The sequence below is a fragment of the Capricornis sumatraensis genome, chromosome X, assembly GCF_032405125.1.
Source record: "Capricornis sumatraensis isolate serow.1 chromosome X, serow.2, whole genome shotgun sequence".
Lineage (NCBI taxonomy): Eukaryota > Metazoa > Chordata > Mammalia > Artiodactyla > Bovidae > Capricornis > Capricornis sumatraensis.
The window spans coordinates 84475536-84497260 of record NC_091092.1 but is presented as its reverse complement, the minus strand read 5'-3'; the positions used below and the strand labels follow the sequence as shown (position 1 = coordinate 84497260).

At 39.5% G+C, this 21725-nt stretch overlaps 1 protein-coding gene across 1 annotated transcript in view; it reads right to left on the bottom strand.

Annotated features, from left to right (window-relative positions):
• Window positions 1-225: 225 nt before the first annotated feature.
• JADE3 (jade family PHD finger 3) overlaps window positions 226-21725 on the bottom strand; it is a 139591-nt gene continuing 118091 nt past the window's right edge. Inside the window, exons 8-11 of the mRNA XM_068962649.1 lie at window positions 20848-20964; window positions 7209-7679; window positions 5347-5464; window positions 226-1136 (exon numbers count right to left, since the gene is read on the bottom strand). Coding sequence (XP_068818750.1) covers window positions 226-1136; window positions 5347-5464; window positions 7209-7679; window positions 20848-20964 — 1617 coding nt within the window. The remainder of the gene's footprint in view (window positions 1137-5346; window positions 5465-7208; window positions 7680-20847; window positions 20965-21725) is intronic.

The following is a 21725-nucleotide window of genomic DNA, read 5'->3' as shown; positions in this document are numbered from 1 at the left end:
AAAACCCACAAGCACCCAAACTTTTGAACAATATGTAATCCCTATAATGTGCTTGTAAAAACTAGACCTGATACTAGTTCAAAAACTGCAAACCAATTTAGTGTGGAAAAATTTATTCCATCTTACTACAATTCCTCCCAACATATACTATAGTCATTTTGGTGTATGAGTTTTCCCCAATATATGAGGCAAAGGCAAAGATGGAGGTTTTCTTGGAATTTCTAATCACCTCTGCATTGAACTGTGGGAAAGAGGATATGTCTTGCTTTTACCATGGGAATCCCGTTTGGAATCATGGGGAGGATTTTCCCTGTCTGAACTCTCTCTCTTTACCCTGACTTTTTCTTCATTCCCATCACTTTCTGTTTCTGAATCACTCAGCTCCACATCTGGGCAATACCCATCATTCTCCTGATATGGAGCTCTCCCTGCAGACCGCCTAACAAGTTGCTTGCCCCAGAGCTGCTCTTTGGGGTTAATATTCTTGGCTGCCTTCACATAGCGCTGGAGGCTCTCTGTGGTCTTCATCCACTTATTGGTGGCCTCCTTAAAGGACCTGCTGGAGTGCTCTACAGTAGATTTTCTAAGGCTGCCCTGACTACCCAAGTGGGAGCTGAGCATGGGCTCCTGGTCAGAGAACATCTCACCTGAGCTGTCTTTTTGGGTGACATCCCCAGACCAGGTACCCTCTAGGCCATTGGATTTGGCAAACTTGGGGTTAGGTTGATTTTTCCCATTCCCAATGGAAGACTGTCCATGCAGGGCAGCCTGAAGGACCAGAGGCTTTCCCAGAGACTGCCCATGATAGAACTTAGGAGATGGAGGTTTGCAAGCAGGACTGGGATCCTCTGCTTCACTTCTATCATCGCTGGGATTGGTCAGTAAACAGTCAGTCTGGCTCTCTTGTGGACGCTTTGGGTATGACTTCATTCTCATTTCCAGTGAATCTTGAGCCACCTGCATGCTCCTCATATTACAAACAGGGGAGCTGTCATCAGGAGAGAGAGGTCCATGATCAGGCTCTGTGGAGCTGTTACTGCCATCTTCTGTGGCTGATTTGGGCATTTTTAACTTTAAGGTAATTCTTGGTGGTGGGTAAAACAATGAATTTTCTAGTGCATTTGTCACAGGAAGTCCTGAGATTAAAAAAAAGAAAGGTTTATTTTAACAACCAATCTAAATAACAGCATCTGTTTTCAGGCAAATGGAAATAACAAGAAAGTGGGGGCAGCAATACTCATAATTAGACAAAGTATACTTTAAAACAAAGTCTATAACAAAGACAAAGAAGCACATTAAATAATGATAAAGGGAGGAATACAAAAGGAAGGTATTACACCTGTTACCACATATACCCAAATAGAGGAACAACAAATATAAACAGCAAATACTAACAGAGATGAAAGAGAAATTTACAATAATACAGTAATAGTAGGAGACTTTAACGCCCCACTTACATTAGTGGACAGATCACCCAGACAGAGCATTAACAAGTAACAGTAATCTTAAATGACACAATAGACAAGTTGGACTTAACTGATATCTATAGGATATTACATCCCAAAACAGCAGAATACACATTCTTTTCAAGTGCACATGGGATGTTTTCCAGGATATATCATATGTGAAGCCACAAAACATTTCTTGGATTATAAGAATTAACATTGTTAAAATGGCCATACCACATTTTTTACAGAATTACAATAAATAATCCTAAAATTCATATGGAACCACAAAAGACCCTGAACTGCCAAAGCAACCTTGAAATAAAAGAACAAAGCTGGACGTATCATGTGCCCAGACTTCAGACTATACTATAAAGCTACAGTAATCAAAACAGCATGGTACTGGTGCAAAAACAGACACACAGATTGATGCAACAGACTAGAGAGCTCAGAAATAAACCCACACACCTGTGGTCAGTTACACTTGCCTGCAACAAAGGAGGCAAGAATATACAATGGAGAAAAGAGTCTCTTTAACAAGTGGTGCTGGGAAAACTGGACAGCTTCATGTAAAACAGTGAGATTAGAACATTTTCTCACATCATTTACGAAAATAAACTCAAAATGGATTGAAGACCTAAAATGTAATACCTGAAACCATAAAATTCCTAGAAGAAAACAGAACACTTTTGACATAAATCACAGCAGTATTTTTTTTTTTTTTGGCTCTGTCTCCTAAGACCAAAGAAACAAAAGCAAAAATAAACAAATGGGACCCAATTAAACCTAAAAGCTTTTGCATGCAAAGGAAACCACTGACAAAATGAAAAGACAACCTACAGAATGGGAGAAATTTTTTGCAAATGGTACAACCAATGATGAGTTAATATCCAAAATACATAAAACAGTTCATACAACTTGATATTTGAACATTTTTTGGAAGACATATAGATGGCCAACAGGCACATGAAAAGATGCTCACCATTAATAACTATTAGAGAAATGCAAATCAAAGCCAGAATGAGATATCACCTCACACCTGTCAAAATGGCTATCATCAAAACGTTTGCAAATAATAAATGTTGGAGAGGATGTGGAGAAAAAGGAACACTTGTACACTGTTGGTGGGAGTAAACTGCTGCAGCCACTATGGAAAACAGTAGGGAGGTTCCTCAAAAAGCTAAAGTTAGAACTACCATAGGACCCAGCAATTCCACTCCTGGGTATATACCTGGAACAAAACAAAAACACTATTTCGAAAAGGTATGTGCACCCTAATTTTCACAGCAGCACTATTTACAATAGCCAACATATGGAAGCAACTGAAGCGCCCATGAACAGAAGAATGGATGAAGAAGAGGTGAGATATATATATATATATATATATGCACACACACACACACACACACACACACACACACAATGGAATATTACCATAAAAAGAATGAACTTCTACCATGTGCAGCAACATGGATTAACCCAGAGAATATGCTAAGTGAAATACGTCAGCAGCAAAAGACAAATACTTTATGACATCACTTATACGTGGAATCTAAAAAATAATACAAATGATTATATATGCAAAACAAACAGACTCAAAGATATAGAAGACAAACTAGTGGTTAGCAAAGGAGAGAGGGAAAGGGGGAGGGAAAAATTAGGGTATGGGATTGAGAGATACAAACTAGTATGTATAAAATAAACAACAAGGATGTATTGTATAGCACAGGGAATTATAGCCATTATCTTTTAGTAACTTTTAATGGAATACAATCTGTAAAAATACTGAATTACTATGCTGTGCACCTGAAACTAATATAATTTTATAAAGCAACTATATTTCAATAAAAAAATAAACAAATAAAGGCATACATTCTTACAGCAGTGTTCACATACCCACTCTTCCAAATACTGAACAAGTAGCTATGTTTGATATGTGCATATAGCAGCTGAAGTTAGCTGAACTAGAGGTTAGGGTGGAATTGCTACAGGTGGAAAACTTAGCACTGCCACTTTTTGCTGTGTGACTCCCAACCTCTTCACCTCTGTTCTCCTAGTCTGTAAAAATAATCACAAAGACTAGTGTGATGCCTCATACATCCTTTCTGCTCCTTCTATTTCTGAAAAGAATGTCACTAGCAATGGTTTAGAATAGGGCCTTCCTATTTGTGTGTCTGTACATGTGCATGAGTGGGTACCGCATAGCATTCAGAACTTGCCTTAAACACAGTCGGGCTTCCCTGGCGGCTCAGATGATAAAGAATCTGCCTGCAATGTGGTAGACCTAGGTTCGATCCCTGGGTCAGGAAGATCCCCTGGAGGAGGGAATGGCACTCTGGTATTATTGCCTGGGAAATCCCATGGACGGAGGAGCCTGGCAGGCTACATACAGTCCATTGGGTTGCAAAGAGTCAGACACGACTGAGCGACCAACACTTTCCCTTTCTTTTACTCTGAACATAGACATTTCAGATCACACCTTCCAGTCTTCCTAAAGCAAGTCAAATACAAACTCACAAGAATGTAGTACAGGTTTTGGTGGTTCCCATATATTTTATGTCCTTAACTTAAAATAATTTCTTCACTATGAATGACCACCATGGAGGTGTGGGGCAGGTTTTGTAGTGGCAAGGCCCCCAGAAAAGATCATGATGTTTCTGCCAATCATAATATTTCTGCTGTTATGGGCTTGGCCTTGGGAGTACTGGCAACAATTACCTGGTTATATCAACTCTATGATCATATTTAGGACAAGTCTTCCTCTCTCTATTATTCTGAGTGTTCTGAAATCAAAAGGGCACTAGTATCAAACAATTTATTTTTGTATAAGGACTTGTCCTTTGCCCATTACCATCTCACTGCAGCCTCACAAAGATGACATACAGAGAAGACAACTATTACGTGCCCCAGTGGACATCTGTTCCCTCAAGGTCCAAACTGAACACTCAGTCCCCACTTCTATCAGGGCCTGCCATCTGTTGCTGCCACAAGCAGTTATGGGGCTGGGTCCCACTAATCAGAAGCCACATGGTCTAGGGGCCAATTTCCTTGGCACCATGGAGGCTCTTCCTCCTGTCCTCTGGTTCTCCTTGTCTTGTCTATCATGGTACTCTTATGGCTGAGCAGCCCTGCTGTCTCCTCCTACACCATTGTGCCGTGGCCTCTGATCCTCACAACTTTCCATAAGACTTTGACACCTACCTGACACCTTATTTCTGGGTGTCTCTCTTGCTCTATAGCTGGCCCTTGGCAGAAGCTGGGTTCTGCACACATTGCTCAGTGACCCCTAGTTGCCCAGGCTCTGCCACTGACCTCTGTATTAAATGAGGCAAAGGGAGGTTACAAATATCTCTGAATATGACTGTCATCATTACAGCCAAGCTCCTATGCTTAGAGTACTATAATTATGTTCACTTGTTTCTCTCACCAAGTGGGCAGAGTTCTCTGAAGGAAGGAATTCTGTCTTGCTCGCTGCTCTGTCTTCTAGCTCAGCTCTTAGTTCATAGGAGGTGCTCAACAAACATCAGTGAATAAGTGAAAAGATAAGAACCCAGATCTCCTACTAAATTCTGGCTAAGGATTTGTCATTAATATAACAGATTGTTAGGATGAGTAACCCTGGAATTAAATGTTTTCCGGAAACTAGGATTAGATCGGATCCTACTGATTTCTAAATTAATCCAATGATTTTAGAATCATTTCATGGCTCCAACTAACAGCCTCCAATATCTGTCTGGGACGTAAGTTACCTGTCCTAGATTTGCAACTCCACCAACTCTACCCTGGGATTTCTTGCCTCATGAGTCAACAGTGAAATGGGCCATGTTACATCATGGTTGGACTAGAACAAATGAATTTAAAAGATTTTAAAGTGAAACGATACAAAATTTATACAGCTTACCTGCAGCAATTTCCTCATTAGCAAGCTTGACTTGCAAACCAAAGATCTGTTCTTGTAATTTGTTGTATGATAGTTTCATTTTTTCTCGTCTGCTTATCATGTAGCACAGGTTTCGGACCTGTAAACCCAACCCCCAACAAATAAGAGAGTTTTGTCATGTTACACAAACCTGACAACTGAACATTGTTTAGCTAAAATTAAGACAAGTTAATTTTAAGTTACATGGGGTGGGGGGCTGAGGAGAGAAGACAGAACCTAAAAGCTGCATAAAGAGAGCTGCTACATAGGTATTCACATGGCACGGTCAATGCTGGGATCATGGTTCCTGTATCAATCAGCAGCACAAGCAAAAGCTCCAAAGCTACCTTCTCAAGTCTACTATTCCTGTTGTGTCATGGGCTTGATATTTATCTGTGCAGTCAGGCTGGAGAACTGAATGATGACTTAACAGTTTAGCTTTCCCTTTAGATCCCTGAGTAAATGGTGGCAATGCTGGATCCAGTATTCTAATGAGTGCTGGACCAGCAGGATAAAAGTCTGCTGGGAAGACTGGAAGTACCTTTTTTGCTCACACTTTCAGCTAAGTTTCCATAGCCACAAGGGTGAAATCCTCACTCTCTCATGCTCTCCCATCTGGACAAGTTACTCAAACTTTCTGTGTCCCAGTTTAATCATCTGAAAATAGGGATAACTGTACCTTCTTCATATGCACGTCAGGATTATGAGTTAATATTTACAAAATGCTTAGAAGAGTGGTACCACATAGTAAGTGCTATATATGTGTGAGTTAAATTTTAAAAAGTGAGTAAAATCAACCTTGCAACACTGGAAGGACTGAAGCTGAACCTCTAATACTCTGGCCACTGGAAAAGACCCTGATGCTGGGAAAGACTGAAGGCAGGAGGAGAAGGGGATGGTAGAGGATAAGATGTTTGGATGGTATCACTGACTGAAAGGACATGAGTTTGAGCAAACTCTGGGAGATGGTGACGGACTGGGAAGCCTGGCGTGCTGCAGTCCATGGGGTCGCAAAGAGTCATACATGACTGAGTGACTGAACAACAAAAAATCTATTAGTTCCTCTCCAAATTCTGGTAGCAGAGAAAAAAACAAGCCACCATTACACTTGATTATAAGATTCTCTAGGGTAAACACAGGACCTAACTTATCTTTAAATCCCTACAGTACCTAATTTAGTGTGAGTGTGAGTGTGTGTGTGTGTGTGTGTGTGTGTGTGTGTGTGTGTGTGCATCTCATGAGTTACACTGAATTATCTGGCAGAGGCTCTCAACCAGGAGTAATTTTTCACCCCTAGATGGCATCTGGTAATTTGGGAACATTTTTGGTTATCACAATTGGGCATGTTGGGGGTTTGCTACTAGCATCTAGTGGGTAGAGGCCAGGGATGCTGCTAAACATTTTACAGTGTCCCCCACAACAAAGAACCATCCAGTCCCAAATGTCAATAGTACCAAGTTTAAGAAACTCTGATCTGGCACTTTCCTAAGCAAAATTCACTCTTTCTTCAGCCTGCAGTCTCATAAGTGTGTCAGTAAAATATAGCTGAGCCAATTTAGGTTCAACAGTGGAAAAAAAAGTAAACCAAGTGAAAAATTTATTTCATATTTAAGGTTCATAAAGCATCTAAGTGAGGATAGACTCTTCTGTTCTCTGATGTGTCTAGTAGAATTTCAACTAAGCCCAACATTTGGGGCCACAGTGAAATCAGAAGATAAGCAAGGGCACAGAAGCCTATACTACAACTATAAATGGTTGTTGTTGTTTTTTTTTAATCTAGAAGTGTGGCCTCCATTCCTATGCAGACCAAGACGTATACACTAGGTCATAGTTGGTCACCTTACCCTCTCTAGGTCTTGCCGTAGGTGCATAAACATTCTCATGCGAGTGTGAATACTCTCTTCTCTTGGCTGTACCAGGACATTTTCTTCTTCCTCTTTTGGAGGAAATAATGGCTTATTGAAGTTACTCTTCCGCTTCAGCTTCCAGTAGTTATAGATGAAGTCCACAATTAGCATGGGCAGCCCCAGCTCTGTGGCCACATCTTCCACATTAACCATGGAATAGAACTCCTCCTCCAGCTCCCGAAGCTTCTGCGCCCGCAGACTGGTCTTCTCACTCTTGGCCTGGCTTTGCTCTGAAGCCCTGTGTAGGGGGTACTCAGACTCCCTGAGCTTTTGCCTGCTTTGGCTGTGCTTGAGGCAGTATGACTTGAACTTTACTTCATCCCCCTTATCTAGGATGGTCTTCATTTCTAGGCTGTGCTCAAAGGCACAGGTGACATGGAAGGCAGTGATGCAACTTTTTATTGAGCACTGTGGGGAGAAAAGATGTGTTAAGGCAGCAGGGCTGTGTGGGGAAGAGGAAGCTCTATTTACCTGCCTAAACTGAGAGCTCATAGGAAGCAAAGAAAAGACAGGGAGAAAGTTGGTCTTAAACTGACTATGATGGACACCTTACAAGAAAGCCCGAAAATCTGCTCTTTTACAAAACAGTAAAAACAGAGGCAAAAAAAATTTTTTTTCAAACTCTTCTTTAAATTTTAGCACAAGCGTTAAGTTTTTCTGAGAATTCTTCTTTGGCCCCTATAAAGAGTCATGCTGTATTTTTTCTGTGACCCCAATATCACCTAATGGTCCTTTTAAACTATACTTAGAGCATAACAAATGTAAAATTCCTGGCCATGGTTCTTAAAGACAGAAGCTGTGTCATTCATCTTTGCATTGTCATCAACTATTGAACTAGCAAGTGCTTAAGAAATGCTTCTGAACAAATGAAAGAAAAACAGAAGCAATATTACTGCCAGAACAGCTACTGGTTCTAAAAAAGTCACAGGAACTCCAATATTTAAGTAACCTAACTTCTTGAAATTGGTCTTATAGAGCTGTGCTGTCCAACATGGTAGCTAAGGTAGCCAACTGGCTATCTTAAATTACATATAAAATAAAATTAAAATTACATACAATTAAAAATGCAATTCCTTAGTCACACTAGCCACATTTCAACCATACTGAACAGCACAAATTTCCATCACATCATAGAAAGTTCTACTGGACAGTATGGTTACAGACAATCTGGAATTAAGTTTATAATATTCTTCCATTCATAGATGTAACACATTTCTTAGGTACCATTATGGGACATGCACTGAGGATTCACAGGGAGGCAAAGAGAACCTAGCCCATGACTGCTAGACTCTTGTGCTTCAGTTAGTTTCAATTACCATTTGTTATGGCTATGTTACAGTTTTCCTCCCAAAGATTTAACATGCACATGTATTTATATTTTTATGCAAATAAAAGAAGGAAAGCAATGGAGGATCTGTTTCAAAAGATATAGTGGGAATTCCCATGATTAAAGCCAAGTCTCACATCTTTTGGAAGCATGCATCTGGAGGGCAGACTGCTCAATTATCTATATGTTGGGTTTTTGATAACAAAACATAGAAAATGACCTTGGATACGAATAAAGACTAAAAAAATGAAAAACCTGGAAGGCTTCCTTAAAGATTGAGAAATTCAACACTTGAAAATACTGGCAACACAAGAAAAGATATTCAACATCGCTCGTTATTAGAGAAATGCAAACCAAAATAATAGTGAGTTATCACCTCATGCTGGTCAGAATGGCCACCATCAAAAAATTTTACAAAGTATAAATGCTGGAGAGGATGCAGAGCAAAGGGAACTCTCTTGCACTGCTGATGAGAATGTAAATTGATAAAACCAGTAAGGAGAACAGTATGGAGATTTCTTTAAAAACTAGGAATAAAGCTATCATATAACTCAGTAACATATAACTGAGTAATCCCATTACTGCGCATGTACTCTGAAAAACTGTAATTCAAGACACATGCACCCCCAATATTCATTGCAGCACTATTTATAATAGCTAGGTCATGGAAGCAACCTAGATGACCATCAACAGATGAACAGATAAAGAAGCTGTGGTACATATATACAGTGGAATATCAGCCATAAAAATGAACAAATCTGAGTCAGTTGAAATGAGGTGGATGAACCTATAGCCTGTTATACAGAGTGAAGTCAGTCAGAAAGAGAAAAACAACTATCGTGTGTTAATGCATATATATGGAATCTAGAAAAATGGTACTGATGAATCTATCTTCAGGGAACGACAAGACGTACAGGACTGTCTTGTGGGCACAGTGAGGGAAGGAGAAGGTGTGAGGAATCGAGAGAGTAGCACTGACATATATACACACTACCATGTGTAAAATAGATAGCTAATGAAAAGCTGCTATATAACACAGGGAGCCCAGCCCAGCACTCTGTGATGACCTAGAGGGGTAGGATGGGGGGCTGGGAGGGAGGCTCAAGAGTGAGGGGATATATATATGTATGTATGTATACACATACACACATACAAACACTTATGGTTGATGTGTTGTATAGCAGAAACCAACACAACATAGTAAAGCAATTATCTTCCAATTAAAACAAAGAATACTGGCAACCACCAAAGCTTTAATGGGAGCAGATTCCACTTAATCTAATTTCACAGGATAAAGAATTCCAAGGATGAATAACAATTCAAAGATCATCTTATCCAACCTCATACGTGTTATTACTTGTGAAAGTAGTGAAAGTGTTAGTTGCTTAGTCGTGTCTGAATCTTTGCGACCCCATGGACTGTAGCCTACCAGGCTCCTCTATCCATGTAATTTTCCAGGCAAGAATATTAGAGTGTGTTGCCATTTCCTTCTCCAGGGGATCTTCTTGAACCTGTGTCTCCTGAATTGCAGGTGGATTCTTTATTGTCTGAGCAACCAGGGAAGCCCATTATTACTTGTACTTCCTGTAAAGTACCCGATTTTCTACCTAAACTGCCCCCTACCCTCAACTCCTACTTTTCAGTTAAGTGGTACTCTAGCCACCTACTGCATTCCTAAAACAGCCCACCCCAACTTAGCTTAACTGGAAGAGTTTGTTCCATTACACTGAAATTTGTATCCTTAAGAAAAGCCTCATGAAAACAAGGATGATGAAAAGCCCAGACTATACTTTTATCTGGATACCTCCTGTTATCCCCTGACTAAGAAACTAACTGGTCGTTTAAAAAACAAGTAGCAAAAGGCATTCCATAGGAAAAGGTTAAAAATGTTGGGCATAGTGCTCTTCTGCTGTTTAATAGACAAAAATGAGGGAAGAGAAAGCAAAAGGAATGTTTTCTGTTCAAGGAGATGAGTGTGTGACATAAAACTACTACTGATGGGAAGCTAAAAACAGATCTCTCTCAGATCAAATTTATAAAATGTAGACACATAAATATAAATTACTCAAAATAAAAGACAATAACATGAACAAGAATTGGGTACATAGATGAAAAATGAAATGTCCCTAGGAAATTGCCATAAAATCCATCTAGTTTCAAAAAAGGTCATTCTAAGGTCATACTCAAAGCTGGAAGTCCACATACTTATCTTGGTGATAAAGGAGAAATGCTAACCAATCAAGTAACTTTTTACTTTTTTCCAAAAATATGTATTTGGCACATTCTATTAAACAAAATGCTTTTGTAAATATCTCATTTCTACTGTAATCACTTAAGGTGACAGGGGTGGTGGTGTTTTAATGCCCATTTAAAAAGAACAGCTTTACTGAGATATAATTTACACACCACAAAACTCATCAATTTTAAACATTTCAATTTAAAATTTAAATTAAATTCAATTTAAAACATTTCAATGTTTTTAGTGTATTTACAGAGTTGTACAACCACCACCACTATGTAATTCCACTACATTTTCATCACCCCCAAAAGAAATCTCATTTCTATTTGCCACTCCCTGTTCCCAATCCCAGCCCTGAGCAACCACTAATCTACTTTGTGTCTCTATAGAAATGCCTAGTCTGGGCATTTCATGTAAGTGGAATCATAGGTGGCAGTTGATATCTGGTTTCTTTCTTAGCATGTTTTCAAGGTTCATCCATGTTGCAGCATGTATTAGAATTTCATCCTTTTAAAAATATGGCCAAATAATATTCCATTATATTGGATATACCACATTTGTTTATCCATTCTTCAGTTGATGGACATTTAGACTATTTTTACTTTTTAGCTATCATGAAATAATGCTGCTATGAAGATTTGTGTACCAGTTTTTGTGTGGACATATGTTTTCATTTCTCTTTGGTAACGTGCAATAAAAGATTAACTTTGCCAAAGAAAACTTTGGCCCTTTGCCTCTAGCTCCTGAGAGGTAACCTCTTAACCTTCAGAATGTCCTGTCTGATAAGTGTCTTTATTTACCTGGAGGCCTTGGGCCATGTCAGATAAGTCTCTGCTAACAATGTGATTTATGGTGGAGGCTCTGAGTCATGTGGTATCAGCCTGACTTTTGGAGGGACTGGAGAGACTAGAGACTAAGTCCAGCTATGCAGGTGGTCAGTCATGTCTACGTGACCAACTCCTAATAAAATCTCTGAACACCAAGGCTTGGGTGGTTTTGCTGGTTGGCAATACTCTGTGTATTATCATACATCAGTGCTGAGAAAAATAAGCACTGTCCACAAGATTCCTCTTAGAGAGGAAACTGGAAGCTCTGTGCCTGGTCTCTTCTGGATCCTGCTCTATGTACCTCTTTCTTTTGCCGATTTTAATCTGTATTCTTTCACTGTAATAAACTATGACCATGAGTATAATTGTTTTTTGAGTTCTATGAGTCCTTCTAATGAATTATTGAATTTGAGGGTGGTCTTGGGGACCTCTAACTTGTAGATATATACTTAGAAGTGGAATTACCAAGACATATAGTGACTCTATGTCTAACTTTTTGAAGAATTGCCAAACTGTTTTCCACAGTAGTTATGCATTTTACATTCCCACCAGCAACACATAAGTGTTCTAATTTCTCCACCTTCTTGCCAATAACTGTTATTGTCTGCTTTTTTGATTATTACCACCCTAATGAGTATGAAGTAATATCTCACTGTGGTTTACTTTTAAAGGGGTTAAGAAGAAATAATTTTCTACTTATTTTTCAGAAATTATAGAAGAGAAATGAGTTTTTGAAATACTTTCATTAGAGGGAAAATGCTATCCTTACATGTTCACATTTGTAAGGGGAGTTGGAGTTTCTTGTGGGATGAGAATTGAATCAGATAGGGTGGTTAGAATAAAAATCTTTGAAAAAGAACACCAGAGACTGATTTAGGAATTAAATTGTTTCTTGCCTCTTTAAAGAAATATTTTATTCCTCGCCCTAAAAGAAAACAGTGTGTACTCCTCAAAAGCAGATAACATCTGTGCTAAACACCATGGGCCTGGTGCATTTGTCCTCAGCAGTTTTTATCCTGCTGCAGGACAGTGTCCATTTGGTTACTTACCCTTAATACCCAGTAATCTGTGAACAGACAAATGGGTGATATCAGAGCAATTTTCTCAAAGTCTGGTCACTGACACCATGTCATAAATGGTTCAAAGTCAGCCTACAAAACTTATTTAGCTGTTATGTACTTAAACTCTAGCACCAACAATAGTCATCAGTCCTTCTGATCTCTCATCCCTAAGGGTCTGCAAGGTCTGATGGGTGATGTCACTTGAGTGTTATTTAACTTTTCTCATGTTTGTATCTGGTCTCCCTTAATAGACTATATATGCCTGAAGGCAAGAACCAGAAATATCTTAGAACAGGAACAATCTGTACTCACAAATAAAATTTGGAATATATGAAAAAAATATTAAGGTGCTTTCCCTCTTATTTTTTTTGGTGCCCTTTAATCTTAATATTTAATTTCCTTCTCTACTAGTACCACCTTTAATAGTCACTGAGTAGACATACTTGCATTTCCCCACTTGTCAAAGATTTTCACTTGTTTTAAAAAAGTTCACTTCCCTCATAGTCAAAAGCTGTTTACTGTTAGCCTAACAGTAAACTCCTGGCTGCCCACCAATTTATTCTGACTTCAATATACATGCATGTAACTCCAGACATGCCCACATTCCTCTACTGTCAAAAGGGGCACCTATACCAGCACCAAATGTTTAATGATTCTATTCAGTTTGGCTGGATGAATGCCAGGACTTTACATCAACAAAGTCAGATTGATGCCAGGAAATAATATTAATATGAACAATAACAACAAGTACAATTACTAGTACCACAAATATTTACTGAGTATTCAGTATCTGTTAGGCACCGTGTTAAGTTCTTCACCACCTCCTTAAGTAGGTACTATTTTATCATCTCCATTTGTAGTTGTGGAAACTGAGGAACAGATCTGGTAGGTAACTTCCTGAAGACTACATAACAAACAAGAGATGGAACCAGGATTTGGACCCCAGGAATCTGGCTTCAAATGTCATATTTTTAACAACTGTTCTTTCTTTCTTTTTCCCTCAAGGAAGGCCTAAAACATCTAGATTTAGGCTTAATGGGGCTTGAAGATAAGATACATAAGGACCCTAAAGGAATTCTGGAAAGGTGGCAGATGGACTGTATGTCCATGGTCTAGGCAAAATTTGGAGCTGTCTGGGATATCTGTTTAGAACCCAGTCTTTAGGATCTGTTCCAGGATTACCAGAAACTTTCATCCTCAGAAGAAAGGTTCTAGCTCCCAGATATGGAGGCTGTAGATAGTGGCTAGTCTAGATCCCAAAACCACCAGTGTAATATTCTATCCTTGCCGAATGAATGTTTCCAAATCCAAAGAAGGGGAGAGATGTGGGTATTCCCCACTGCTGGAAGGTAGGAAGAATAAATACAATTCACAGTTAAGAAATCTCTATGAAGAGTTTATAAAGCAAAGTACTCGAAATGTGTGACTAATCACAAATACCCTTAAATAAACCTCTGAAAAACAATGATGCTAATAAAACTTGACCCCCACCCATATTCGGCTTATACTAATAGAGTGTGCTTTGTTTTCCATAGCTGACATCTAGTTTTACTGTAGCCAGTGAAAGTGAAGTCGCTCAGTCGTGTCCAACTCTTTGTGACCCCGTGGACTGTAGCCCTCCAGGCTCCTCCATCCATGGGATTCTCCAGGCAAGAATACTGGAGTGGGTTGCCATTTCCTTCTCCAGGGGATCTTCCCGACCCAGGGATCAAACCCAGGTCTCCCGCATTGCAGGCAGACGCTTTAACCTCTGAGCCACCAGGGTTTTACTGTGGCAAAAGAGACCAAAACCCCTTTTCCCTTTTAAGCCACCATTAAGTTAATTCCAAACTGGTAAGTAATTTAGAATCGTGTTTCCTGTATGGGAATCAAAAGCAGTAAACAAATACAGTATATTGGTATAAGCAGAACATAGGTGGAGAAAAACACAACCACACTTCACAAGGTCACCTGCAGTTCACTCTCCCTCACCTCGGGGGAAGATCTTTAATGCAGCCCGGCACTTAAACTGCACTTTCCCAAACCAAAACACTATTTCACACCTCTTCTCTCCCCAGACTGGAGACTTCACCCACATCCTAACTCTCAGCTGATGATTCTGTTTCCTGCCTCACTGAGGAAATTACAACAATCAAAAGAGCACTATGCAGATTCCCAGCAGCACACCTACTTAATACTGTGCCTACATACTCTGCCTTTGAGTCTGTTACCCAGGAAGAACAATCTGTGCTCTTACCTGAAGCCGCCCCTCTCTCACCTACTGAAAAACCTCTATCCAGCAGTTTTTCCTCTGGGTCACTCTCTTTGCATGCACACTGTTATGTTCTATATGTTAACAAGCAAACATACAGTGTTAAGTGTTAGTCGCTCAGTCGTGCCCGACTCTTTGTGACCACATGGATTGCAGCCCACCAGGCTCCTCTGTCCATGAAATTTTCCAGGTAAGGATACTGGAGTGGGTTGCCATTTCCCTCTCCAGGGTATCTTCCCGACCCAGGGATCGAACCTGGGTCTCCTGCACTGCAGGCAGATTCTTTACCGACTGAGCTACAGTAATACACAGGGAACTGGTTCTAGACTTCCTGTGGGTACCAAAATCCACGGATGCTTAATCCCTTATATAATGATAAAATGGCGAAGTATTTACATGTAACCTATGCACGTCCTCCCATACTTTAAAACATTATAAAAGCTAATACAATGCAAATGCTATGTAATAGTTATCTGTGCAAGGCAAATTCAAATTTCCTTTTTGGAACTCTCTGGAATTTTTCCTGAATATTTTCAATTTGCCATTGGTTGAACCTGTGGATGTGGAACCTGTGGAAAAGGAGGGCTGACCGTACACACTTGTTATTTCTTCCATCTTTTTTTTCCCATTCTATTTTATTTTTTATTTATTTTTACTTTACAATACTGTATTGGTTTTGCCATACATTGACATGAATCTGCCACGGGTGTACATGAGTTCCCAATCCTGAACCCCCCTCCCACCACCCTCCCCATATCATCTCTCTGGGTCATCTCAGGGCACCAGCCCCAAACATCCTGTATCCTGTATCGAACCTAGACTGGCAATTCGTTTCTTACATGATAGTATACATGTTTCAATGCCATTCTCCCAAATCATCCCACCCTCTCCCTCTCCCACAGAGTCCAAAATTTCTTCCATCTTAAAGAGTGAACTTCTTTTCCCCACTTTTCCAGACCTCCTACTCTATTTCTTTGCCCTGACCTTTGGCAATGTAGCTTTTGCCATCACTACTCCACCTAAATTGCTCATCCAGATTACTAATAATCACATTGCTAAGTTCAGGGATCAATTTGTAGTCCTCATCTTACTTCAGCAGTATTTTTACATCACTGATCATTTCCTTCTCCTTGAAATGCTTTCTTTCCTTGGTTTCTAGGCTACTACACTCTCTTGGTTTCCTCCTGTCTCCCTGATGACTTCTCAGTCTCCTCTCCTCTCTCTCCCTATTCCCCCAACTACTTAACACTGGAATGCTTCAAGGTCTAGTGCTTGGTACTATTCTCCTCTCTATCTACACACACTCACTCAGTGAACTTACCCAGTTCAGGGTAAAGATATCTACACGACAACGACTCCCAAATTTATGTCTTCAGTCCAAAACTTCCTCACAAGTCCCACAGACAACCATCAGTTTGACATTTCTACTACGATATCTGATAGACATCTCAAACGTAAATATCTAAAACTGAACTCATGTTGATCTTTCCCTCCACATCTCTTCTAACTGGAGATTATTCCATTCAGTATATGGAAACTTTACCCTTCTCCCTGTTTGGGCCAAAGTCTGGAAACATCCCCAGCTCCTATCTTTCTCTCTCACCATGTGTCCTATTCGTAGCTAATCCTGTTGGCTCTATTTTCAATATTCATCCAGAACCCAATCACTTTTCACCACCTCCACAGGGCTATCACTCCAGACAAAGCCACCCCAGACATCTCTCAAGGATTACTGTAAAAGCTTCCGAATTGCTTTTCTCGTTCCTAACCTCCCCTTCTCACAGTCTACTCCAAATAAGAAGCCAGAGTGTCTATTTTTGTTTGTTACATTTTACTATGGAAAAATCTACATAAAAGCATAGAGAACACTCATTATATATTCATTATCCAGCTTTGATAATTAATGTATGACCTATCTTGTTTCATTTTTAACCTCTGTAGTACCCTGCTCTCCAGACTGTTTTGAAGCAAATCTTAGACATCATTCCATAGTGATCTGTTAAAAATATAAATCAAATTATGTCACTCATCTGCTCAAAACCTGCCAAAGCTCCCCCTTTAAATGCTGAGCAAAAACAAAAGATCTTTTTTTTTTAAAATCTTTTGGCAGCACTGTGTGGCATGTGGCATCTTAGTTCCCTTGAAAAGGGACCAAACCCATACCCTCTGCCTTGGAAACTTGGAGTCTTAACCACTGGACAGCCAGGAAAGTCCTCAAATAAAAGACCTTATAAGGGCCCTGGGAACCCTTCACCATGGGCTTGCACACCATGGCCTGCAGACCAAATGCAGCCAGCTGCCTGTTGTTTTGTGGCCCAAGAAATAAGAATGGGAGCTTAAGATGGTTTTTATGTTTTTAAAAAGTGGAAAACAATCAAAAGAAAAAGAATATTTTATGACAAAGTGACTTTCAAATTTTAGAGTCCATAAAGTTTTATTAGTATATAGCCATGCTCATTTACTTAAGTACTGTCTATGGCTGCCTTTGTGCTATAAAGACAGAGATGACTAATTGTGACACAGAGTATATGGCTTGAAAAGCTTAAATATTTACTACCTGGCCCTATACAGAAAAAAGTTGCCAACCCTTGCCCTAACCAGTCAGGTCCCTGTGTAATCTCTCTGATTTTCTCTTCCTACACACTCCATTACAGTCTCACTGGCCTCTTTCCTATCACTCAGACAGGCCAAACACACTCCTGTCTCGGGGCCTTTGCACTGGCTGATCCCTCTACTGGGAACATTTTTACCCCAAATATATGCAGTGTCTTCTCTCACCTTCGAGTCTTCGCTCACATGTCACAACTATGGTGAGTCTTACTCTGACCACTTTACTTAAACTTGTAGTGTATGCCCCCTGCCTGACAATCCCCATCTTCTTTCTATACTTCATATTTTGGCACATTTTCCCTTTCCATAGCACATACTGTCTTATAATGTGCTATTTAGTATCTATTGCTTATCACTGATTTCTCTCAAATCAAAATGTAAGTTCCCTGGTGCAAAGTTCTTTTTTAGTCCATTGATAAATCCAAAGTGCCTAGAACAATGCCTGGCACACAATTAGGCACTCAAATATTTGTTGAATAAGTGAAATTCCTAATAATCAAAATTTTAAGAGACTTTTATGATCACCACAGCAGCATACATCTCTACTTCACTGATCCATGTATCAACACAATGATAATTGAAGCATGGCAGGTACCTCACAGAAGAAATTCTCCACCTGATACTGACCACAGTGAGGTAACAAGAAAGTCAACATTGTTTACACCAAAGAGTTGCTGAAATCTCTTACCCAAGCCACTGCTGCCAGTTGTTGGCATAGCTACGAATGCATGATAACTATAATGGAGAGGCTGGCAGATAGTTACCTAACAATCAAAGGACATTATTTAAAGTATACATTCAGTGGCTCCTAAACCAAGGAAGAAGAAAAGTTGAGCTATGCATCCTACGTAGCTGCTATTTCTCCAGTGGCTTTGGATGCTCATCAGCATTTGGGAGATAGTTGAGGTGGTATAGCAAAGGTCCAAATAAGAGAGATTAGCCAGAAAGAAATACATGGGGTGTGGAGTCTGGGATCAAGGCATGACAAGATAATGATGGCTGAATTCCCAAGGAGAGTCATTATGTAGAAAATGGAGACAGTCACATACACACAAAAAAACCCAAAACATGTCTAGTTTGGGCCATTCAGAGAAGTCCACCAGAACAAAGCAACTGGAATGATGAAAAGTGTTACTGAATCTTCTCATTGCTTAACACTACTTGCTGGAAACACCAGAGTCAGAATTTTGAAGCCAGATTATCCTTTGCTTAGAACTTAATGCTGGTTCATGAAACTACATGCAACAGAGGAACTAGAAGGGGAATGTTGAAACAAGTAAAATGATGAATGTATTTTCTTTTATTACCTCAACAAGAAAGCTGAGAATTAGCTATTATATATCTGTATTTTAACAACCATATTTTAAGCCACTACTTTCATTTAGTAAACTCATAGTATACTAAGCAGAGATATTACAAAAGTAAAGGTAGTATAGATGTATTACAAATTATCTGTTATAAAAAGGTGTTGGATCTGTTAAGATTGAGAAGAACTAAGACTTCATTGGAACTTCATTAAATCTCTAATTTACTCAGTAAAAAAAAATTAAGTCTTAATTTGGAAAGACCTTTACAAAATCCAGAACCTAAACTCTAAGTAATAAAAACAAACCCACTTCAGTGCAAATGAAAAACCCACTCCAGAATGTTTTTTCCATCCATCTATTCATCCATCTTCCACCTATCGATCTAATATTTATTGTCAATCTGCCATGTCAGGGGTTTGGAGGATCGAAGGATGAAACAGTCCAAGCTTGCAGCCTCCTAGGGAAGCTAAGACTTGTAGGTAAGTAACTACAATACAGGGCAGAATGTGATAATATGGTGTTTTTTTCTCTCATCACAGTCATGATGCCAATTACTAACTGCTGTAAAAAAACCATCCTTTAAAGCAGCAAATATGGGGGAAAATGCAGGGAGAACAATAAGGACAGTAAGTAAATTAATGGATATAAATTCAATGTGCTATTATAAAATGACTATATGGTAATTATGAAAACATGGAAAATACTTTTTTTACTGGGGAGAATGCATATTACATTTAATCTATGATACAATTAAATACAGTTATAGTTATTCAATGGGCTGACACTGGGCAGGCATTCTCCTTTGTGCTAGGGAAACAATGATGCATAACCTTGGCCCTCAAGAAGCTCACATCTGGGGAGCAATCAGGAGGGAACTTAGAAAAGCATAAAAAGGCAATGTGTTAATGCAGTAGACCTGATGGAAATAGTTTTCCTTAAACAATTTCCTCCTTATACTTGCTAAAGTGCTATAGTTAAATAAGATCAGCCGGAAATTTTTTTTTTAAAAAAGCAAGACAAAGTATGCAGTCCTGTCAAATGTTAAAATGAGTTTAAAAATCTACAAGAAGAATCAGATAGCAAGAAACCTCATGAAACACCTAGAGACACTGTCCCTAAACTATGACATCATATGGCCCCCTTTCTGTGAAGAAAGTGAACATGTAAACCTAACTGCAACCAGCCTGTAGCTCCTATGCAAGAGGTCTGGGGAGTGGAAGGTCAGCCCTTCCTCTCTTCTTGCCAGGAAAGCCACCTTATTACATTTGGAATAAAAGGTGAGATGACATTCTGGAAAACTAGATTATGAAGGATCAATATTTCTGCCTTTTCTGGGTGTGACTGGCCATTCTCCACCCCACCCAACCCCCAAATGCTGCTTTTGGGTACGCCAGCTACAACTTCTACTTCAAACAGCTAAATTTCTATGCCTCAGATGTTTCAGAAAACTCTACTTGCACTACCATATGCAACAACTGTACCTTTGAGAATGACTTTCAAGTCTATCAAACCTGAATTTATCCATTTAGATGCATCTTTCCTATTAAGTGAGTTGCACTTAGTCCAATAACAGAATCATCTGTCAAACTGCCCTGGAACCTAAGTCGTCCATCCTCCATGGGTAAGTCACACAAGAACACGGACCTGGTTGTTTAGAAGTTATGGCTTGTTTCCATCCAGGATCATCTAGCTTCAGAACTCACCTAATTCATCAGATCTGACAGCAAAGGATGGAAATTAACTACCACTATGGCTACTGAGAAGAATAAGCTGAAGGGTCCAGAGGCACCATCCAAAAAACGGTTCCAGAAATGGTCTGCACAGTAGCAGAGCTCCAGAAGTGAGTGGGAGGTGGCTTCCTGAGTAAGCTTTCAGTTAGCAGGATGCTCTAACTGGGAGGTTAAGTTTGGCTAATTTGGTGTTAACCCACTCAACCACTTTTCATTGGACTTACCTGTATACAAGCACCTGTCTTCAACTTGCACAGGCTGCAGACTAAGGCCCACCGACTGGGCGGAATATGGGAGATCTTTGTGATTGGTTCCATTCTCTCAGGACAAGCAATGCTGACCTACAAATAAAACACCACCATAAGGCAGAAGGCACCAAGGCATGCAGAAGTACCTTTCACAAACCGTGAGTGGTATTACTCGCAGCTCAGAACATCAAAACAATGAGGTGAGCCATATCTCTTAAGGTTATTATGGAACTAAGAATAAATGAAACCTGTCTCTAGCCACTGCTCAGGCCTTCAATCATTTCCAGTAATATAAACAATTCATATATAGGAGGAGAGGGCAGAAGTAGAGGCTAAGCATGGTTACCTTAATGAATCAAAGATATCTACACTTTACTTAGGAACCAAAGAAAGCTACTGAGGAAAAGAATTAAGATTCACAAAATCTAGCACCTCTTACATGTTTGAGATGGTGCCACACGCCTTGTTTTTTTCATTTAACTAATGAATGATGAAAAACAGTGGCAGTGACATAATATTATTGGAAAGTAGAAGCAATCTGCAGCACATAAGTAGAAAAGATGAGGATGCTAACATTTTAAAATCAGTCTTTAAAATCATGTAACTATTACCAGCTTAGTCTATTCTCCCAGCCAAAGTAGCTTGCTTGCTTTGTTTATTCTTCATTTTTTTTGGCCATGCCACGTGTACAGGATCTTAGTTTCCTGATCAGGGACTGAACCATGCCTCCTGCAGTAGAAGCAGAGTCCTAACGATGTACTCAAAGTAGCTTTAAAGTGAAACGAGTCTTTGAGAGAGTGCTGGAAAAAATGCTTTTTAAAAAAAGATGGAAATTTGTGTGTGTGTGTGTGTGT